The sequence below is a fragment of the Blennius ocellaris genome (genome assembly GCF_963422515.1).
Source record: "Blennius ocellaris genome assembly, chromosome: 10".
Classification (NCBI taxonomy): domain Eukaryota; kingdom Metazoa; phylum Chordata; class Actinopteri; order Blenniiformes; family Blenniidae; genus Blennius; species Blennius ocellaris.
In genome coordinates this window covers 16,960,896-16,983,499 of record NC_137659.1, presented here as the reverse complement: position 1 = coordinate 16,983,499, position 22,604 = coordinate 16,960,896, and the positions used below count along the sequence as shown (strand labels likewise).

The 22,604-nt window shown below is 45.5% G+C and overlaps 1 protein-coding gene across 1 annotated transcript in view; it reads right to left on the bottom strand.

Annotated features, from left to right (window-relative positions):
- Positions 1-1,865: 1,865 nt before the first annotated feature.
- zswim5 (zinc finger, SWIM-type containing 5) overlaps positions 1,866-22,604 on the bottom strand; it is a gene marked incomplete at its 3' end in the record, with an annotated part of 56,546 nt that continues 35,807 nt past the window's right edge. The window contains exons 2-16 of the mRNA XM_080503792.1: positions 14,435-14,622; positions 13,746-13,914; positions 12,257-12,405; positions 11,569-11,719; positions 9,977-10,153; positions 9,661-9,837; positions 8,786-8,932; positions 8,407-8,544; positions 6,135-6,286; positions 5,248-5,350; positions 5,018-5,153; positions 3,917-4,074; positions 3,663-3,826; positions 3,014-3,095; positions 1,866-2,728 (exon numbers count right to left, since the gene is read on the bottom strand). Of these exons, the coding sequence (XP_080359918.1) occupies positions 1,866-2,728; positions 3,014-3,095; positions 3,663-3,826; positions 3,917-4,074; positions 5,018-5,153; positions 5,248-5,350; positions 6,135-6,286; positions 8,407-8,544; positions 8,786-8,932; positions 9,661-9,837; positions 9,977-10,153; positions 11,569-11,719; positions 12,257-12,405; positions 13,746-13,914; positions 14,435-14,622 (2,954 nt within the window). The remainder of the gene's footprint in view (positions 2,729-3,013; positions 3,096-3,662; positions 3,827-3,916; positions 4,075-5,017; positions 5,154-5,247; positions 5,351-6,134; positions 6,287-8,406; positions 8,545-8,785; positions 8,933-9,660; positions 9,838-9,976; positions 10,154-11,568; positions 11,720-12,256; positions 12,406-13,745; positions 13,915-14,434; positions 14,623-22,604) is intronic.

Sequence of the window (22,604 nt, the reverse complement as noted above, 5' to 3'; positions counted from 1 at the left end):
GCTTTGCACCGCGTTCTGCCGTCGACGACGCTTTGCCGCTGGGTGACAGACCAGGGGAAGCTTGGGAGTTTCTGCCAACGGGTGGGGTGGGGTGGGGGGGGGGCTCGTCTTCACAGAAAGATTGCAGCAGCTTTCACAGGCAACTTTCACGCCCTTTTCCATCGCGAGAACTCGAGACTACAAGTTCAACAAGAAACTCATGCCAAGACGTTGCATATTTATATATATATATATATTTTTTTGTATTTTGGATAAATGCTTACTTTATAAGTTAGCATTATTGAACTTGTTTTTTTTTTTTGTTTGTTTCTTTTTCTCCAAACAGCTTCATGAAGGAAACATGGGAGACTTTCTAAATCAGCCCCGTCACAAACAAGGCAATCAACTAAATGGAGCTAATAAGCTAAGGTTGAGTGAAGAACAGCAACAGAGTCACTCTTAGTGTCACTTTTCACTATAATGTGTTCAATTTAGTACAAAAATAACATTTGCGCTTTAGGGGTAGCTTCACCCTTGTTTCTTATATATATATATATATATATATACACACATACATATACCTGCCTTTAATACAAATAAGGGCCTGTGAAATAAATCACCATTTATTCAGTGTTTTCATTTCTCCTGGTGTAATTGTGATTCAATGCAAACTCCAGTGAGAAGATTTCTCGTGATGGAAAAGGGCGTTTTCGTACCAGGCAGCGCTGCAGGAACGAGTCCCTGGGATAAAGAAGGGCCCAACAGATTTCAGAGCTTCTCAACAGAAAGCGTGAAGGTGAACTTAATGCCACAAACTGATAAAAAAAAATTAAAAATTAAAAACTAAACAAAATGGAGGAAAAGCTTGTCGACAAAACTGTGATCGAGCAAGTGAGAGTTGACCGCTGGAGTTGGACACAAAAAAAAAATTAAAAAAATTTTAATTAAAAAAAGAGGTTTTGGCCACAAATAAGCTGAAGAGCAGTGCAGTGCAGTGGTTTCTCTGAAGATGGGAATCCTGCGACTCCCCCCCCCCCCCTCCAACCGTTCATCACAGTTTCATTCTGCCACTGGAAATAAGCTCACAGGAGGACATGAGAGATATACGGCGTATATAGAGATGTGCACACGGAGGCTTGACCCTCTACCTTAAGTGAGTGGATTTTGAAAACATGCTCTCTCTCTCTCTCTCTCTCTCTTGCAATGCGTCTTCCTCTGTAGATTTTCCTGCCCTCTTTACTCTGAGATGCCCTGAATGATACAAGAGGCCATTTCTGATAGAGAAATTAAAGCTGACGAATAATACAGTCGAGGTAAGACAGTAACACTGCATGTTTTTGACCTCATTCGTTTTTTTTGTTGTTGTTGGAATGATGTGATGATTCCACGTTGAAAACCTCTTCTCCTTCTTAGCCTCGGCTGAAAGCGTCTCCTGGCTCAAAGTACAAACCCCATCCAACAAAATCATTTGGTTATCATGTGCCGCTGGAAAACAAAAGTTTCTTTTGCTTTTGCCATCACATTCTTTTGACTTTGTCATATTAGATTTAGTATTAGCTGGATGGGGAAATGCTTTGTTTGTTTTTCCTTGTCGCTTCTTTGACATTTCAAGTCGTTTCCCACCCCCCACCCCTTTTTTTTTTTTTGCAGTCTCGGTGAAGTCGAGCAATATACTGCGAACACTTCCTGGTTCACATTCAAGAAACAAAACGGCAAAAAAAAACAAAACAAAAAAAACAGGACAAAACTTAAGACTTAGTCAACGAATGGCTCAAGGTAAATAAAAAAATGTAAATACAAAGAATGCAAAAAAAAAAAGCTTTAAATAGTAACAAATGTGTTTAACTACGTCCCAAGACGAGGGTCTCTGTCGGGGAGGGTTGAGGTCAGCCGAAGCGCTCTCGGACCAGCATCATCAGTTTCTTCTTGCCCTTGTAAATCTGTTTCAGGTTGTCTATGAACTGGTCGAACTGAATGTGGCCGTCCTGTGCCAGCAGGAAAGTCACCCGCGCTTTGCTCAGGAACTCTATGAACTCTCCGTAGTGCCGCGGGCTGATGTGCGTCAGTCGAGAGTGCGTGGTGTTGATGTACGCCGAGATCGTGGCGTCCAGCAGCTGCCGCAGGGGCGCTTTGTCCGTCGACATGAGCTTCCCGGAATTCCTCCTCCCGGGAATGCCGGCCAGCCCCGGCGCCGTCATGGTGCACCGCCGCAGGATGTCGGACAGCACCGTGGCGCAGTGCACGCTCTTCACCACCAGGGGAATGATGGCCGCCAGCTCATTTTTGCCCAGGGAGTGGCTGAGCGCGCAGGCCCACAGCACGTCGTTGATGGCGGGGTGCGTGTCCTGGTTGTAGGCCAGGTTGAGGTGCGTCATGGCGAGCGACGCCAGCTTGAACGACCGCAGGGGGTACCCTCTGTGCTCCATGTACCTGGCGATGGTGAACAGCTGCGAGTAGGTCATGCCCGTCGACGCCGCGTCGATCACGATCTGGTACGCCGTCTCGAAGGCGATGTGGTCCTTCTCGCAGAGCGTCAGGGCCGACAGGGCGCAGTTCTGGGGGTCCTTCATGGCGCACTGCAGGGCCAGCGTCCTCGCGCAGCTGGCCAGCTCCTCGCGCTGGGGGTAGTCCAGGCTGAGGCGCAGGATGGTGTTGTGGGACATGACGGTCGCTGCCACGATGCTGGTGGCCTCGGTGGGCGTGAAGAGAGTGTACCAGCTCTGTAAGATGCTCACCAGGGCTCGCAGACCTGAAGAGGGGGAGCAAGGGAAGATCAGAACATGCAAACGCCACACAAAAAGTGCTCACCACATAAATACAAGATGAATAAATGACTTTTTGGGGAAGTGATATTTATGGTGGAGCAACGAGAAGCTTCTCGGGCCCTTTGATTTAGAGTCAAAGTCGGCCTGGAAGCCGATTTAAAATACATGGCAGGAGACCAAAGCGGATCCTATAACGCCGCAGAGGCGGTAATTACAGTCCCGCTTTACGGGCTGGATCGCTCTGCTCTGCGGGAGAAGGCGCCACATACCAACTTCAGTGGCGCAGGTTACCAGCCAGCGAACCATCTCTCTCCTCCGCCAGTTCAGAGTGGACAGTGTCATCCTCATCACCTGCAAGACATGAAACATCGTCATCCTCTGATCTCGAGGCGGCACAACCGTGGAAAGAGGAAACGCTTACACCTCATATTTCAATACGTACTTGGCTGTATGGATGTTTTAACTGCCAGTTGGAAACCATAATATAGACGTGTTATGTGTGTTTTACATAATTTAGCAGTTAGCGCCGCACCGCATGTCTCCCCTAATGACAGATGTCTCCTGGAAATGTTCATTAATGCACAGATGACTGACTGTGACCCTTGCTGCCCAAAGTATAAATACTGGGAGTAGAACCTCTGGACTTTTTTTTTTTCTGTGTTTATTGTAGCGCCTCAGAGTCTTACTCATGTGGTTTCGTCACATCACCAACATTTAGACTCTGTGTGATGTTTTCTCTGTTAATTTGTAGTGAGGCTGCGGGGGCTTGCAGAAACTACTGGTTGAGGGAAACGGTTGAATATTTTGACTTTGTTTGTTTTTCTGTGGTGAAATGGTTTGTGAAAAATACTAACTTGCTTTTTTGGCTTGCTTACACACAGACACACACACACACACACACACACACACGATCAGTACCTGCAGTCCCAGCTCCAGTGCCACGTTGAGCAGGGTTATATCAGGCGGGTTGTCTGCGGGTGTGGCTATTTTGAAGGCATCCTGAGCCAATTTGAAGATCAGGGAAGATGAGTGGATGTTTTTCTGGATGGCCTCCAGCACCGTCCGCAATCTCAGCATGTCGCCTGCGAGAACATTAAAAAAGCCGCCTCAGATTCGGACGCTTCGCCGCCGAGCCGATTCCCGTTTTGATCAGCATCGAAACGATGGGGTACCTTTCGCAGCAGTGAGCATGGTGGACGCCAGCTCACACTGCTGAGACTCCAGGTGTCCCAGCGTGAACCAGCGCGGGTATCTGCTGGGAACGATGGAGATACCGTGATGAGGGTGGCCGACGTCTCCGGAGCCGGCCGACGACTCCAACACTGGCAGCCTGAACCACGAACGCACACATGGATCAGACACGACTCGGTGCTTATATTTCATCCACACCTTATATTATTGGTCCAGCATGCATTTCACCACAAAAATAAACATCTGCGAAAAAAAAGTGGTATGAGACGAAAGTATAGAAAGTTAATTCTTCTTTAGACCATGATAATAGAAACTCCATTAAGATGAATTTTTGTGGGTCAGTAAATTGGCTCCAATAGCTGCAGCCTGACGTGAATTCCTAATGCTGGTTTGCTCAGAGCAGAAAGAACAAGCTTTACTGTCATAATGCTCCAGATACAACAACATTTCATTTAACAGCCATCCCTTCAGCGTCTAGTCTGTTAGAAAAGAATAAGAACAATCGTTTTGTATAGAACTGGTAATTATTATAATCAAAAAGTAATAATCAAGACCCAAACAAATAGCAAGAAGTGCCCCGTGTCAAATTTAAGTCACCGTCAAAAAGACAAATGAATAGAAATGAAAAATTAATTTGGAAAGACAAACAAGGCCAGAATTCTTCTTGAAGGTACGTTAACGTTGGTTGTTGTTATTTCAGATTACACAGATTACACTGTCGCTTGGAACTCAGGCATTACCTTTCATCTCAGATGGTTTTTTTTACATTTTGTTGACCCTTGTAGGAAAGTTGTTTTGTATACATTAGCCAGTGATGAATAAACAGTACCGTCTCTATCAACGGCTCAAAGCAAGCTCCTTTTTTTTTTTTTTTTAAATAAATTAACCTTGTCGGAGCCACAGAATAATCCCTGACAACATATTTGCAATGAAAATATAAGAGCAAAGATTCTTAGTCCCGCTAAGCCACGGTGTACATTAGAGCTTCTCCATTTATCGGAGAACTTCATACATAAGTACTAATATTCCTCTCTGCGGTGCGTAGCAATTTAACGGTTGTTGGACTCTGCAGGGATTCTGACCTCATGGCGCGGAGGGCCACTTTGTAAGCCAGATCTGCGTCATGCGGCAGCAGGGCGGAGAAGAGGTACTTGGCAAAGGTGTGCATGGGGACGCTTTCCCTGTGGATGACCTCACCCAGACCGCTGAATGGACCAGCTGGAGCCAAGAGACAAACACAAACAAATCTGTTAACAAATTTCCCCAGCAAAAGGAGACATTGTGCTTTGTGAAGACGATGTCGAAGTCGTACCTTCCAGCAGCTGTAAGGCCTGTTTGCGTAGAGTCTGAACCAGGAGGTCATCCAACTCCAACTCCTGCAGCTTCGCGACAATCTGCTCCTCATTACGGCAAACCTAAACCATTTTGGAAGCACATTTGGCACCGACCGTTACGATACGGCAGATTTTTCTTTCAAGCATGAGAAAATTTTTTTTTGCCATAAAACAATAAATGTCAACAAAATATCAATCACAATAAAAATGTCATCCTTCAGAAATACGCCAGCGTTCATCTTGATTCATGGATGATTCTGGCTAAAGGATCTCATGTCTTTGAGGTTTATTTACTGTTTGAAGAAGGGCTTGAGGCATTAAAGGAGCAGCGGGGAACTTTAATACCTCACTCACTTACATGTCAGCGCATACCTTGTAGTACAGCATACATGACAGAAATTGATTTCATTGCAGCCAAAAGCACCGCGTTCGCACAAGGTGCTTTCACGCGCATGATTGGTTCAATAGGCAGTTCTTCCCCTAAAACAGTAATGTCGCTGCTAATTCCACTGACATTAAGAAAGGTCTGTGGCAGCCGTGTTAAGCCCTCTAAAGCAGATTACCATTTACACAAAGAAATGTTCCTTGGATTCATTCTAATTCACAGTGAACTTAAGTACTGTGACTTTCTGCTTGTTTTTCAGGAAACAAAAATGCCACGACCTTTTCTCTCTTTGTGCATGGCATTTACTTCAAACAGATGTGGAATGACAGTGATTTTCGATCACTATTACATCTTCTGCACCCGGTAAACTTGCATCTTTTGGTACGTATATTGTAACATATACAGTGAATGTATGAGTTGATCAGTGTCGGTCAAAGAGCCCCGTCATTAGACTGTGGTGTGAAAGGCGTCCGTGGTTACCTTATCTTGGGCGTATAGTCCCTCGGGCATTATTCTCTGCTGGCCCATGCCCATCAGAGCCACCTCTAAGGCCAGAGTGAGGTAGGACTCCCCGCTGTCTGGACTGCCCCACACCGGCACGTGGCCGTAAACTGGAGGTCTGGGCTCGCCGTCTAAGAAGAAAGAGCGAGAGAAAACAAATGTTTTTTGTGATCCGTGTAGTGGACTGCGTCAGCCATGTCGTCTGTACAGGTTGTAGAGAGAAGCCATAGCAACATCTATAGACTGTGCCGTGCTGGACAAACAACTCCAGTTCCAATTTTTAGTCCCCTGGATAGAAACAGAAAACCATCTGATCCTTTTGCTGTTGGGTGGCCTCTGAAACGGTGCAAAAAAAAAAAAAAAATAGCCTGAATGGTCACAGCTGCCTTTGTGTCTGCGCACTCGCATAAACAAATGTCGAGAAAAAAACACATCCTTTGAAACCCGAAATGTCCGTTTTACGTTTTAAAAACTGTCACACCACTGCGGGACACAGAGCCAGCTGCATTCTTAAATCTAAGATGGCTGCTTCTTCAACACAAATGCTTGACAGCTATAACCGAGAACAGATGCCAGGAGAGCCTCAGCTGTTGATTGGTGTCCATTTGTTCCCTCTCGTGCTCCCCCGCCCCATCATTCAGCTTAAATCCCCTCTGAGCAACAGATCCCCCCCTAAATCCCCTTTATTCCAGGGATGTGTGTGCAGTGAGTGAGTGGATGGTTTGCATGTACGTGTGGAAATCTGGGGGGCGAAAGTGGAAACTGCAGCGCAAACTTTTGCCCATGGGCTGCGTCCACCGATTGGCCGGTTTGAAAAGCCCGGAGAGGGGAGTGTTTCTAGGTTGGGCGACACACCGTGTAGGTCCGGCCCACTTTGCAACAGATGTTCCCAGCTGTCTTCCAGGGGAAATGAAAGCACGGTGGCCGGGCTACGTTCACAAGCTACGCCGAATTATCATACCACTCAGCTCAGATTTCCAAAACAACACAGGGCAATCATTCTTCCTGTCGCTCTAACTTCATTACACAGACACACACACACACACTGACGAGTGAGCGAGTGGTCAGCATTGTTTGTACTGACAATAGTTCCCTGTAGCCTGGTAACAATGACAAAACCCAGCTCCTATTCTGCTCTGTCGCAGTGACCATTGGTGCAAAAAAAAAAAAAAAAAGAGAAAGAAATCCCTGGGTAGGGTGAGAAATGCAAATGCTGATAGATTCAATGCATACAACACACAAACTCACACACAACAGGAGTGTGGTCTAAATGAGCAGGGTGTTCCAGCCCAGATCCATTCATGCCCTGGCTAGTTTATGGCCGTCTGTGGCACAATAGCGCCCGGTCCGTCGTCTAAGAACATGGCGGCTGTTGTGTGATGAGTCACTGCTGGTGGGCCTGATCACCTCTGCTCAAGATCACTCTGCCTCAGCTGGTGAAGTGTGCCAGGAATTATACTTTATGTTGACCAAAGAAGCTCTTAGAACAACGTATTGTTGTGTAAGAAGCCTGTGAGTGGAATCACGGCTGGGTATGGATGTTGGTACAATGTTGGGAGCGCGACAGGGGGATTATGGTGGCCGCAAATATAGTTAAAATGTCATTATGAAACACAACCTTCACAGTTTAAGGAGCTCAAGGTGCCTTTTTAAAAAAAAAAATCCTGATCGTCAACTGAAAACCAAAACAATATTTCAGTTCTTGAGACTTAAAAAAAAACAACCTCCCGTCTGTCTACATTCATACAACCTATAAAAGAAAGAAACTCTGAAATTGCATAATATGATGGAAGCAGAGCTTGCAGAGAGTTGAGATGTACGTCTAAGAAATATATCTCAATATATCCAGACAAATATAAGCTGTAACTTGTTTGTAACGGTATTTAAGTCTCCTGCTTCATCTCGACACAATATTTGGTGCAAACGTCTTTTACCTTGAAAACAGCCTGTTTAATTATCAGTATTTGTCTACTGATGCAGAAATAATTTGCATGGGACTGTGTGTTGAAAGAGTAACGCCCCAAAAGAAAGGTTTGTCTGGCCTGTAAATATATTATATTATAAATTTATTTTGTTTTCATTGATAATAAAAATCGTTCCTACTAACTGTTGGAATTTTCAGATTTTTTTAGTGTCAAATAATAAAGGTCGACATCCTGGGGGGCTTTAACACAGGTTTTCATGTAAAAGTTGTTGGCTTCTGTGAGAACTTCCTTATCGGTGACACAGAACCACATCTTTGCGTTTGTACCTCCGGTGTCCATGGTGGTGTCGTCGTCCACACGACATGTTTCTGTGAGCGTGACGAACAAACAGCCGATGGGGTCCAAGGGGTGACCGACCCAGCCTTCTAGATTAGTAGTGGAGGTAACGCCTCGCTGGAGAAGCTCTGGACAAACCAAAGTCAAGAGACAAAGGTTGGTGTTAGTGTGCAACACTTCAGAAAAAGAGTGCGTGTTGCGCTCTTGGGGTTATTTAACATTAAAGTGAAGACATCTTTTATGGTTTGAACGAGTATTCAAATTGGGCTGCGTTTATAGCAAGTCTGAAAGAAATGAAACTAAGTCGGGGCAAATTACCCACAAGCCGTAGAAACACAATGCGTGTGTGTCGGTGTGCGAGTGTGTTACCTTTCTTTTGGTGTTTATAGATGTCCATCTGTCGCTGCTGCTGGAGACGGAGGGTGTTGATGATGGCAACAGCCAACCGAAGGGCTTCCCTTGAGTAACCATGGGAACGCAAGGCGTCGACGCGAGCGCACGCCGTTGGTACATGGTCTGTGTGATGAGAGAGACAGAGACAGACAGAGACAGAGACAGAGACAGAGACAGAGACAGAGACAGAGACAGAGACAGAGAGAGAGAGAGAGAGAGAGAGAGAGAGAGAGAGAGAGAGAGAGAGAGAGAGAGATGGAATCAGGACATTTTTGTACACATATTCGAATGACCATATTTTCGAGTGTAATATTTTACATTCAAACTGGTTCACTTTCACGAACAGAGAAACACACAAAAGGGGACACACATTGTAATTTGTAGTGGCGCACACACACTCCAACACACACGTACACGCTAACACATTGCAATCTAAGCAGAAAGCCAGAGTGTGTGTGATAGCTGGCTTAAGTTGCAGAATCTGACAGATCTTAGCTGGAAGCTGCTTACTGCAGATACTGGCCTCAATATCAGCAGATTTAGTGTGTGTGTGTGTGTGTGTGTGTGTGTGTGTGTGTGTGTGTGTGTGTGTGTGTGTGTGTGTGTGTGTGTGTGTGTGTGTGTGTGTGTGGCACAAAACACTGACATTCTTCTTCTCCTGTATTGCTTTTTTTCCTCCTCTCAGATTAAGTTCGTAACAAACACAAATGTACTGGGGGAAAAAAACCCCCCCAAAAAAACCAAATCCCGGTCTTTGTAGACTTAATGCCACCGCATTGAAAGGTCGTAATGCAAATGGTGCCAAAGATATATACAAATATTTATCCTGGGAATAAGTAATGGATTAGTACCTAGCCAAAGCGGCAGGCCCTGTGGGTTGAACAGCAGGCTCTCTCCCTCCCGCTGGTAGGACGGAGACATGTAGAAGTCACTGCTGATGATCCTCTGGAGATGGCTGTCCTGCCAGTGGAGGTCACAGGCCTCGACGGCCCGAGTGAACACCGTCCTCCTCGGCCTCGACAGAGAGTCTAACCCGGGAGAGATTCAATGATCATCACTGTGCATTTCTCATTGTTTCTACAACGCCAGATGAATAACGTCCCGCTGTACTGAGGCGTCGTTCTGGTTATACTCTTATACATATTTGCGTGTGTTCTTGGTGCTGACCCTGTGCGAGGTTACTCTGCGGCAGCGCATTGGTGATATTTGGAAGCTCGCTGCCGTAGTTGCCGTCCTCCAGCGGGCAGACGTCCATGTCCCCCCACTTCTTCAGCTGCTTCAGCCAGCCGCTCTTTTCCTCACTCTTGCAGTGAGGGTTCAGCACCACGCACACCCACAGTGCACCTGGAGAGAGGACGGGGGTCAGACGTCCGCACGCAAAAGTCAATACTGGGGACCGTCTCAGAGCACTGGTGATTCTTAAAACACAACGAGTTGCTTCTTTAACTTTTGTAGCTCAACTGAGACCATTTGTGGAAGCATTAGGAATATGTGTTATTTGCACAAAGTTATTGTGACACATTGTTCAAAAATAAGACAAACTGATAAGGATTCTGAATTGTCCGATACATGATTATGACATCGACTCTTAACAAACACAAGTGCTTGGTGCAGCTTTTAAAATGTGACCAAGACTGGATATTGAATGCATGATTTTTTTTTATTGCCTAAAAAATAAAACTATCATCTGCATCACATTTCTAAAACTGCACAGGAAAGGAACCGACTTGTCATGAAAATGGAATGAAAACATGAATATTCTGCTGCACCCTTTGACAGGGAGTCAGTGTAACTTGTACTGCTGACTTGGATAGTTTTCACAGCAGATGCTCTTTTTTCCCCCCCAGCTGACGTTTGATATTCGGTCCCTCACACCTCACGTCAAGGCTTTACAGGAAGTGCCACCAATGGGGAATTCAAGAGAATTAAAGGTTTCGCGATGTTATACACCATTTCCTACACCATCCCTGTGATAGTTCATTATTCAACACATGACATGTGTCTCAAGTATTTTGGATTTGTCAAAGAGAGATGTTAAAAGATAAACTTTGGACGGCTCCTCCCAACGGGCGTCCTGACTGTCTTCTCTATGAAGCATCACGATACGAATATCATACTAACTGTTCTGCAAACAATAAACCCTTTCAATGATCTCTGCTGTCAGACGTCTGCGTCTCCGAGAAAAAAAAAAAATATGATCACGCAAACAACCCCTCGACGTCTGGCTGTTATTTCTGTCTGGGTCTGTGTCATGATCTCCCTTGCTCACCCGGGAAGTGTTCTTATTGACCTCCTAAATGCTGGGATTGATTGCAGAGAAGCTGAGCAGCTGTATTGATCTGCGGCCTTTATCATTCAGTCTGAGCGGGGAACGAGACGAGAGGCCCAGGCAGGAGGATCAGCGGCCGCTGACTGGATAACCTGATGGTTTATACCGTTTAACGATGATGCTGACCCATTGAGCTGATTGTTAAAGCAGCACAGAGTGACGTGTCAGTCTTTGAAATTTGAAAAAAAAAAAAAATCACCTCTGCGTTGTGCCAGTTCAGCACATTTATAATGACATTACAACTACATGTTTTACATTTGGCTTGGAACTCTAGAAGGTAAACAGGTCAGCTCCCATGTCAATTAAAACACCTTCACCCTCACCCCACATCCTGCAAGAGAAGCACTTTACTGACCGGCGTGTTTAAGACAAGGTGACAAGATGATCTAGACAATGTAGAAGACGCCAACATTTCTCCGACTGTCCTTACCCAGCTCGTCCCAGAGCTGCCGACACTTGTCCGTCATGCCCGTGCCTTGCTGTCTCCATAGCGACAACCGGGGATCAGCCATAAATTGTTCCGTAATGAGTGTTAGCATCCGCGCACCGTTGGAGTCTCGCATCCGAAGCATCTCCCTCACCTGAAACAAAGTACAATCTTAGTCAGCAATCCAAGACCGTTTGACCTTTCATGTGGAGCTTTCATAACCGACAGATCACACAAGAAAGAAGCTCAAATATAGATTGAACATATCCGAATAGAAATGTAAAAGAGAGAGAGGGAACACGTTATGTCGTGGACATACAGTTCAAACATGATATATAATGATGCGTGAAGCCCACTTGAAGCTAAGTGCATTCAAACAACTTGTGAGAGCTTCTTCTCATCAGACCATGTTAAGTGCGTTTGTTCCACTCAGAGAAAGAGCACTAACGAAGAGCACAGAGACCAGCCTCTACACCGACTTTAAGGACTTGCAAAACTATATTTAAACGCATTTGATAATATATGCACAGACAGAATTCTGCAATGTGCATGGGGATTTTTGAGGAAAAGGTGTCACCGTGATCATCGGGCCGGTAATTTCACTTTCTTATAGATCGTCACGAATTTCCGAGAAAGCAAATGATGTAATGGATGTCAAAGCAAAGAAGAGGTAACAAGCGGTGACGTCAACCTTTGCAAACATGGAGTTGAGCTGCTTCCCAGAGCCGTAGTATCCTCCCTGGGACAGAAACTGTTTGACTTGCTCCCTGACTTGATCCTCGTCCAGATGCCAGCAGTTGTCATCGTCAATGCTGGCGCCTGCAGTCGGGTCTGGGGCACCTGAGAAAACACAGATACACACACGCATGCATAATAAGCGACAGGCAGAGGGACGTAAACATCCAGAGTTGCCTTTTTAATAAAGTTTCGTTTGCATCAAAGCTGGTACACAAAGAGTAAAGTGTGTGTATTCACACCCCCCCCCCCCCCCCCCCCAAGAAGAAAACGGTGACCACGAGTTCACATGGGACTTGCGTGAGAAAACACTTCCTCGGGCCTAATTTGACTGTTCTTTTCAAGTCCCCTTGTTTAACATTTAACTTCAAGGGCACCTACAGGACACCTAACAAATGCTCACACATGGCGCGAATATGCACGCAGGTTTATTTTTTCTACTGGCTGGTTCCGAGTGTGGGCGCATCTCCTGAATACCGTGGGGAAATGTAGATACGCTCCAAAGGGGGAAAAAGCCGCTTTGATCTAGCAGGAAGCAAGCGGAGGAAAGCCCAGAAATGTATTTCTAACGGGCAGGGACGACGCTGCAGCGCACAGCAACATTCCTCCTTCAAAGACCACCGCGCTCCTGGATCGACTGAACTTCAACCCCCATGATCCCCCTTGTCAAACACAGACGGGAAGCGCAGCGCGGGGCTTCCTGGACAGGAGAACTTGAGAATGTCAACACTTAGTGAGGAGGATGAAATAGAGAGAGGAAAAGAAAAAACATAAAGAGCTTTGTCTGGTGAAAGGATGTGTCTAGTTTGTCGTTTGCCTGATGCAGTGCCGTTGTGGCTCCCCTCTTCTTTTACACCCCAGTACTTTCTTTGGCCCTTTCATCTTGCAGCTTCCCTCCCTGCTTCCTCCATCCCATTTCCCCGAGTGCCATTTCTCATATGGCTCTTCCTCTCGATGTCCCTTTCCTCTCCACACATCTCTTGCCTTGCCTTCTCCTACATCCATTTCATCATTCAACTCCTCATTCGCGCCTTTCTTCAACCTACCCCTGCCAGTGAGAGAGCAGTGCGACTTGGAGAGTCGGCGCTGGGAAATCAAACGGGCCATTTGAAGCCCGGCTCGCTGCTTTGGTGGAGTAATCAGGAGCTCTGACGTATGACAAGCCTGTAGGCTAGCATGCATCCCGTTTTAAGTCTGGAAGCTTTTAAGTCTGGCCTGTTGCTGTGAAGATATCGCCGCAGCGGGGACGGACAGCACCTCCGCAGACTAAGAACTTTTCCCAAGAAGAAAGAAAAGCGCCACACTTTCCGTTTGACTGTCGAGCGTTCGCGGCAGTACCAATCAGCTGTAAACAGATTCGCGAGATAAGAAACACTACAAAGTTGCTCCGAAACCGTCTGAGACAAATCGATCAGGATGAGAAGGGGAACAGGCTGCGGTCTCACCGTGGACCTGATTGATCTCGGAGTTGGAGGAGAGGATCTCGTCGGCCAGCTTCTGGGCGGTGGGAAGCACCTCGGTGTGGTGGGCCGTGATCAAATACTGGACCAGCTTCTGCAGCTGATCCCTGTTCATCTGGAACAATGTCTCCGAGATGGGCAACCGTAGCTTCACCTGCAACAGACGTGCACACACACACACACACACAAGTTAGTGCATGACATCTCAACTGTTGGGTAACTGGAAGTTGGTCAAGCGGTGCAAGAAAGAAAGACGTCACTTATTTACGTCTGCCAGTACGTCCTTCCTAGTGACGTTACACAATGTTCTTAAACAGTTGTAACACTTACATCGAAATAGGTTGAAATATTTATGTTCAACATGTCCACAGCAATGACAACATTCGACACATGTAATCTTTGCTGTCTGAAAAGATATACTTAATGTGTAATGACTGTTTTGTCTGTAATGACGAAATCTACTGGTTGTTATCATGGTTTACGTATATTCTACGTCAGAAACTGAGTCTGAGGAGACAAGGAAAGCCTTTTTGTATGTTTAAAAAAGAAAAGAAAAGAAAGACATTTACTGGTGCTGATTTACAACTCAAAATTACTCAACTCATGCCTGTTTTTTGTTTTTTTTGTTTTTTTTGAAGGAACAGGGATGTCCAGCAAACTGTGTTGTCCATTACCTGTTCAGGCTTGCGAATGCGATAAAGTGAGAGCGCCACCACGTGGGCGCAGTAGAAGATGTCTCGGTTCCCGCAGCCACAGGTGACGGAGGTGATCTTGCAGCGGTCGAAGCTGATAGCCACCTTGTGTGTGACCTCTGGCTCTGACGACGTGGCCGGTTCGGTTACCGTGCCACTGAGGTGAAACCCTGTAAAGACACAAGCAGGAAAGAGATATTTTCAGACTTTTATTTGGACCGTGATGAAACTAAATCTGTGTCGGGGGGGCTTCGTAAAGAGCATTTGTTCAGAATGTATTTTTGTAAACTTTTCGCCAGCTTCCCCCCCCCCCATTGTTTAAACGTCAACATTTAGCTTCTTTCCAGTCGGATGCTTAGGAATGAGGAAGCAGAAGAGGAAGAGAAGGGAACTGGAGCATCTGTGGTAATCTGAGCTTCGACAAACATACAGAGTGAACCTTCAGCACAAAACACACACATCTTAATGAGACTTCTCCAACAGGGCCCGGTGCCATCTGATACTCTCTTTGACTCTCTCGTCATGTCTCTATGAATCCGTGTGTGTAGTGAGAAGAAAAAAAAAAGGGTAACTGGGGTGGGATCATTTCCAGCCCACACACACACACACACACACACACACACACACACACACACACACACACACACACACACACACACACACACACACACACACACACACACACACACACACACACACACACACACACACACACACACACACACACACACTGCCCCCAGGTAAGGATAGCTGGCAATCTAAATAAACTTTAGCTCTGCTCTACATAGTTAATCTTCAGAGCCCCCGCACGCCAAGGTGACCATTTACTACTGGCCTCTTTTGGGCTATTGTTGCGCTGTAGGCAACATGTCCAGTACTTTTTGTGGTACATCAGGCGTAGTTTGCACAAGCTGGTCCTTACGTGGCAGCCATTTGGCCAATTTCCGACACACTATAAAGGCTAAATGGATTCTGAGCACAGACTACCGAGTTGTTATTCCTTCCTAAGCTTTGGCACCAGCAGGCCAACAGCTGTAACATTTTTGGTATTCATTTAAAACTTTTAGAAAAGGTTAAAACTGAATACATTAGCCTCTATTGGCACAACGATGCAAAGCTGAGCCAATCTGAGACCCACATTAAAAAAAAAAAACAACTTCTGAGGCAACTTCTTATAAAAAAAAACAAAAAAAACTTAAACCATCTTTAATGTTATATATTTTGGAAATTCCACATTGAAAAAGCCACTAACACTCTTTTTAGGAACTTTTCTAACATTAGTTGGTGTGCACAGGCAACGTCCAATGAAAATGGAGAACTGCAAGGTTCTGTCCTGGGACATTTTTCTGCTTAATCAAAATGCTTTTACCTGCTATTGGATTGTAGGGTCAGAAACCAAGAATTGACTGTTGGAGTTTCTTGTTTGTTGACTTTCTCCCCCAAATTCTGAAATATGGCCTCTAAAAACAAGTACCAACTGGGCCAAGTAATACTTTAATGTATGGATGTGACCTGACGAAATCATCCACTTACTACTCACTTAAACCAACAAAAACAACTTAAATGAAGCATTTCTTCCTCCACATTCTTTCCAGTAAAAATAATGAAGGAAGAAAGAACTGAAGAAGACAAAAGGTAAAATTGGAACAAACAAAAAAAATGGCAGAGGTAAAGAACAGCAAGTGGGGAAACAGAGGATAAAAGGGACAAGATGGGAGGAGAAATGTGAGAGGAGAGAGGAGAATAGAGTAGCTGGTCTGTCATGTCGTCTCACTGTGACAGGTCAATTATTTATGCGGTGAGGAGAGTGTCTGTGTGTGTGTGTGTGTGTACACAGTAGATTAATGTATCTCACCAAACCATAGCAACCTCTGCGCTGAGTTCACAGCGAGAAAATGGCAGACAGACACATAAAGAGAGGACGAGCAGTCTAACTGGAAAGCAATGATATGGCTATTTTAGGCTTGGACAGGAAAAAAGCATGCAACACACACACACACACACACACACACACACACACACACACACACACACACACACACACACACACACACACACACACACACACACACACACACACACACACACACACACACACACACACACACACACACACACACACACACACACACACACACAGACAAAGAAAGATAAAGAGCTACAAAAGAGTGAAGAAGGAGACACACACGCACACGCACACACACACGCACACACACACACACACACGATTGCTGCTGAGCATGCGAATATTCACACCAGCTGACCAAAGTACATTCTGAACCAAAACAAGAAGATTTGTCAGCGCGCCACATCACACCAACATACAAGCGAATCGCCTTGTATGCCGGTCAACAGCTGAACTATGAAAAATGCACGCGCGCACACACACACGCGCTCACACACAGACTTTGTTTTGTTTTTATTATCACTTCTAAGTTCCAGTAACTATGCAAAGCCAAGGAATTTCTGGATTGTATCTAATTCTCTCAACAGGACATAGCTCCCCCTTGAAATCTGCAACGCTAAGTTCAGGTGACTCGGCTGCAGGCAAATGAAAGAAAGAAAGAAAGAAAGAACTCAGTGACCCGGTACATCAAGTCGCTATCGCAACCAGCAATTGATCTACTGGGTGAAGTTCTGGCCGCCTCAGCCGACTGCACGCCAACCCACGGATCTATGGAGGGGCACAGCCACACACCAGCCACGGCGCTAACAAACCGTCAACTGACCGGGGATGTGACCGGTAATTGAAAGCGCAGGACGGGACAAGACAAACTGTTCACTGCGCAAAACGTGGCATCTGACTATGACAGGAAGGATGAGCGAGATACTGTGACAGAACAGACTGCGAAAAGGGGGAGAGGGAGAGGCTGACGCATCTGCTGGTGATAGACATAAAGAGTCGTCCAAATTGTTGAAATCTCTCCCTCCCGCTGAGTCCGCCTGCCCGACCAATCTATGTGTCTTGCAGCGCAGTAATATTGTAAATGTCACAAACGGCTTTTCGTTCCTTCCCTCCCGTCTCCATAATGGCTATACCTGGAAAGCCAATTTGCACAAACCACAGCTTAGCGCGAGGGAGTCCAAATTTGATCTTCCTGTACTGAAATCATCGCGGCGGTGAGCCAAAGATCAGGCAGAAATCAGGGGAGTGCATTTCTTAAAAGCATCGGGGGAACATTTGAGAGCCATCTTGCCTCCCGAGCTGTCTAAATAATGTCTTGTCAGTCATCACTCATTGCCGCACTTGTCTCCCAAACCCTCGGCCCCGCGCTTTCGGACGAGGGTCGAACATTTTGACGGCAGATGATATTAAGTCTTTCCCACAGCTGGGAGTGCTGCAATCTCCCTTTCTCTTTCGGCTTTGTACGCATCCCCTCCCCTTCTCTGCCCGCCAGTGTCTGTTAAGTTAAAGCCCATTGTTGCTCAGGCCACAGGGATGAATGTGACGGTGACACTGCTGCTCTTTTCACTTTCAATCAAGTCGAAAACGGCTCAGACACCGCGCACAGTCCGTCTGTCTGGCACCCCCCCTCCATCTTTTGCCAGTTTTCTATATAAGATCCGTAGCATTGTTGGGTGTGATTATCCGGTTAACTTTGGGTTCCATTCAACAGGGCAGTCGTTCGCCACACAACACGGCCATCCCCTCGCTCATCACTTGACGTGAGGCTCGATGTTTCCATCTCCACAGTCGTTGGGCCAAATTAAGCAGCAACATTGCCGTACATTCATCGCAAAGTTATAAGAAAGCTGTTTATATTTGTATATATCACACTGGACAAAAAAAAAAAGCCAGTTATTAAATGACATGCAAGGTCCTGAGCCTCCATAAAAACAGCAATGTCTTGATTTTCTTTCCCGCTTAGTCCGTATGAGGTTGTGGTGACAGTATTAAAAAAAGTGTACATAAGAGATGAGAAAGACAAGATAGGCACAGATTGGCCACATGTCCAACACTGTGCACCCCCCCCCCCCCCCCACACTAACAATTAAATACTTTCAAGGAAAAAAAACCCAACCAAAAACAGCCAGACCTTTGGTACCACAAACCGAGACCACTTCTATCTGTTATCAGACGCTACTTGGTGTGGAACCATTCTTTGTCACCACTCTCACTTACAGAGTGCTTCTGTGTTATGCGTGTGTCAAGGCTGAGGGAGACAGTGTGTCTTCAGCAGATGGGCATGCAATGACACTTGATAAAAAGAAAAAAAAAAGAGAGACGCCGACGGTCTGCGAGAACGCACAAACACACAGCGAACAAAACAACCTTTTCAGAGCCCGTCTGCTTTTGTTCTTAATGCCACCGCATAGTGCAGAGACGAAACCACGCAAACTGGCCAGTGACACTCACGGTAGATATGGCTGATCTCTCCCTCGCTTTCATGCACACGCACACACACACACACACACACACACACACACACACACACACACACACACACACACACACACACCACATGAGCCCAGCAACGGGTCTGGTTCAGTGCAAAACAGATGAATTTCCAACAAAGGTGAATCAGGAGTGTGATGTGTGGTAAACTGGGAGAGTTGCCAAGTACAAGGATGGAGCGTAATCTTTGGGGAATATTGCACCGTCTTGTGCGCGTGTGTTCACTGTACATATGTATTTCTTTTCCTTGTGATGCAGGTTGAGACTCTTGCCTCAAAAAGCTTCGCACGCCGACATATTTTATCCCCCCCCTCCAAAAATGTATAATTTGTGATTAATGCCACTATATTTGTGCAGACGATACCATCGTAGACATTTATATAGCGCTGCATGCATTCATAGCGCAAAACATAATCCTCATGCAGATCCTGTGCAGGGAAACGGGAAACGGGAAACACAATGGAGACCAATGGTTTCCCCACCTATCTTGTAAAAAAAAAAAAAAGAAAAGGGAATTGCAGATTTGCTTTGAACCTGGATTATTTCCATTTCAATCAAAGTGTATTACAGTGGATATACGATATGGGTGCATTTTTAGATGTGCAATCGGGTGAAATCCTGCTGCCCACATCTAATCAATGCGTGTGAGAAAACCACAAAAACCATGAAGGTTGAAGAGACCACCATTGTAAATCGTTCCATTGTAATTAGAGACGCACCCCCCCCCTCCTCCTCCTCCTCCACCTCCTCCTCCTCCACCCTTGTACCATGTATGTATACGCACACATACACGCTTGCACCCGCCTCCCTCCGCTTTGCACCATCTGTCACTCGACGGCGACCCCGCCCACACAGAATCCTGCCAGCCAATAAGAAGGGTGAGAGCACCCCACGCTCACAGGCCATTAACCCCTAATCAGCTGGGGGAGATGGAGCTGGGCAGTGAGCCAAGGCGTGCGCGTACGCTCACACACAAATGCGGCGAAGACTTATTCATCCAAAGCGTCACCACAGGCAGACAGACGAACCCTCCTCGGCCCTCCCAGTGGACTTTAAAGTTGTGGAGGAGACCGTCTTTGATTTCAATTCATCTCCTTTCCCCCAAAGCGTTGTGCCGACACTTAACGCACTTTGCCAAAAAAAACACAAAAAACAAAACAAAACGCCCTTTCATTTTAACGCCCACACAAAATCGCTGCATCAACACTTTAGGTAGTTATTGACGAAATGTGTAAAAAAAAAAAAAAAAAAAAAATTGTGTGTCTTGGTGATATTAATCTGCAATGATTTGCTTTCCTTGTTATTTTGATGTTAAACCAGCGACTGGAGTCAAAATGCCTTCAAAGATATCATAAAAGAGTGAAAAGTGTGAAGATCTGACGTCTGTGAAAATTCTTCATGAAGAGCAGCGTAAGACTGAATTCGATGAACTCGATGACCCCTTCAGGCACAAGAGGAATATCTGCATTCATTATGTTTCCTCACTCAATTATTCAGGTTACCCCTTCACTTTAGCATTATTGCCATCCATCTCCACCCTCGGTGTGTGTGTGTGTGTGTGTGTGTGTGTGTGTGTGTGTGTGTGTGTGTGTGTGTGTGTGTGTGTGTGTGTGTGTGTGTGTGTGTGTGTGTGTGTCCACTACCTCACATCACGAATTGTAGTTCTGACTTCATATGATAATAAACACATAAATCTTAAAGCGAGAAGAGAGCCGCATCCTTTGGAAATTAAACCTTCAACATAAATCCAGCGTGTAGCATTAAGTCACAATACGGTCGGTGGTCGTTATGAGTCTGAATGGAGTGAATGGGACTCAACAAAGAAAGACTAACATGGAAATTGTGGGGACGCTCTGCGAAGAGTAGCTTTTCACTGATACTAATTTGTATAACAATTGAAGTACATATATGAAACCCTTTTTTGTAAGATGTAACTTTTTCAAAGACTGTGTCTGTTTAAGTCACATCATTTTTTTTTAACATTTGATAAACTAAAATTGTTCATTAATTACCACCAACAAATAGATTCCAACTTCTAAATAATCCTTAAAAAAGTCAAAGTATTCATCATTAATTCAACGGTATAACTGAGCCCACAAAGGACAAAGTAAACCCTGCTGAAGTGTTCAGAACAAGGTGAAAAGTATGAAAACAAGTAAAGCTGAAATGCTGAGAGTAAAACAATAATGAGCAATAAGTCGTCATCTTAAAAGAAAAAAAAGTTCACATTGTTTAACAAAATTCTTCCTTTTGTGTGACCTGAATGCATCGCTGTACTGAGAAGGCCTTTCCGGTAAGTTGTAACTTTTTGGACAATTTTTATAGTTTTCTCGCCGATAATTAAATGCGGCGTAAATACTATCATTATCATAACAGAAAAAGAAAAATAATTAGGAGTTATACATGTTCTTCTTCCAGTGACAAACCGTCTCTTAAACTCAAACTTTTCTCTGCTGTGAGAGACGCTTCCTTCTTCAGCCGCTGATGACACGTTGTCATTTGTAACTTTTATCAAAACACTGCATCTCAGCAAAAATATGCCCAGTAGAAAGGGAAAAAAAAAAAAAATCTTGCTGCCACTGTCTTCCCTCTCAAATCTTACTTCCCCCTTTCTAAAAGTAGCTGAGAATTCATCCTCCTCCGGCAGCCAACACATCCCTCGCAGCCTGTGGCCCTTCCCATCTCCCATCTGTTCTGACAGCTCCAAGGTTACTACCCCCCCCACACACACACACACACTCTCCCATTCACACACACAGACATCCACTTGGCTCTGCGTTCAATCAGCCATCTATCTCTGCATAGCAGACGTTCATAAGCACGCTCACACACACACGCTCACGCACACGCACGCACGCACGCACGCACGCACACACACGCACACACACACACACACACACACACACACACACACACACACACACACACACACACACACACACACACACACACACACACACACACACACACACACACACACAGAGTTCACCAAAACTTCTCCTCCCCACTGCCTATCCTTTCTATCCATCTATCCATCTTCCACCCATCCATCTTTTCATCCCTCTCTCCTACTGTGTTTGTTGATGCGATAACAGCTGATTGATTCATTTGTGATTTCCCAGCAGCCCCGTCTCAAACACATGTGCAAAAATTGGGGAGGGGGGGGATCCTTGCTAACCACCAGGACTCATTTGTCATGATTACATTGAATTGATTCCCTGATTTGCTCCATTCTCTTGCAGTGGGGGAGGAAAGAAGGGGTAAGTTATGGGAAGGGGGGGAGAAAAAAGGGAGAGAGGTGGGAGAGGAAGGTTTAATCAAGTTCTTTTCAGCTGATGTGTCACTGTGGAAACAACAAAATGGGGGGGGGGGGGGGGGTGACTGCATTTCTGACTGAGCTGACGCCGGTGGAAATCAGCTGACGTGTCAGCCCAAAGTCCCAAAACTGATTGAGTAAAGGCCAAAAAAAAAACCCTGAGAAAAAGAAATGAGGCAATTCGGCAGGAGAGAACTTGGCACCATGATATTAGATTATTCTGAAAGGGCAATAGCATTCAGCAAAACAACTTGTCATAAGGTGATGAAGATGGACGAAGACAATTCACATTCATAAGAATGGACCCCTGAGACAGACCATGGATGGATGGATGGATGGATGGATGGATGGATGGATGGATGGATGGCAGGCAGGCATCCTTTGCTTGACGTGCCAGCAATTCATTAAAGGACTTCATCTTTTTTTCTTTTTTCTTTTTC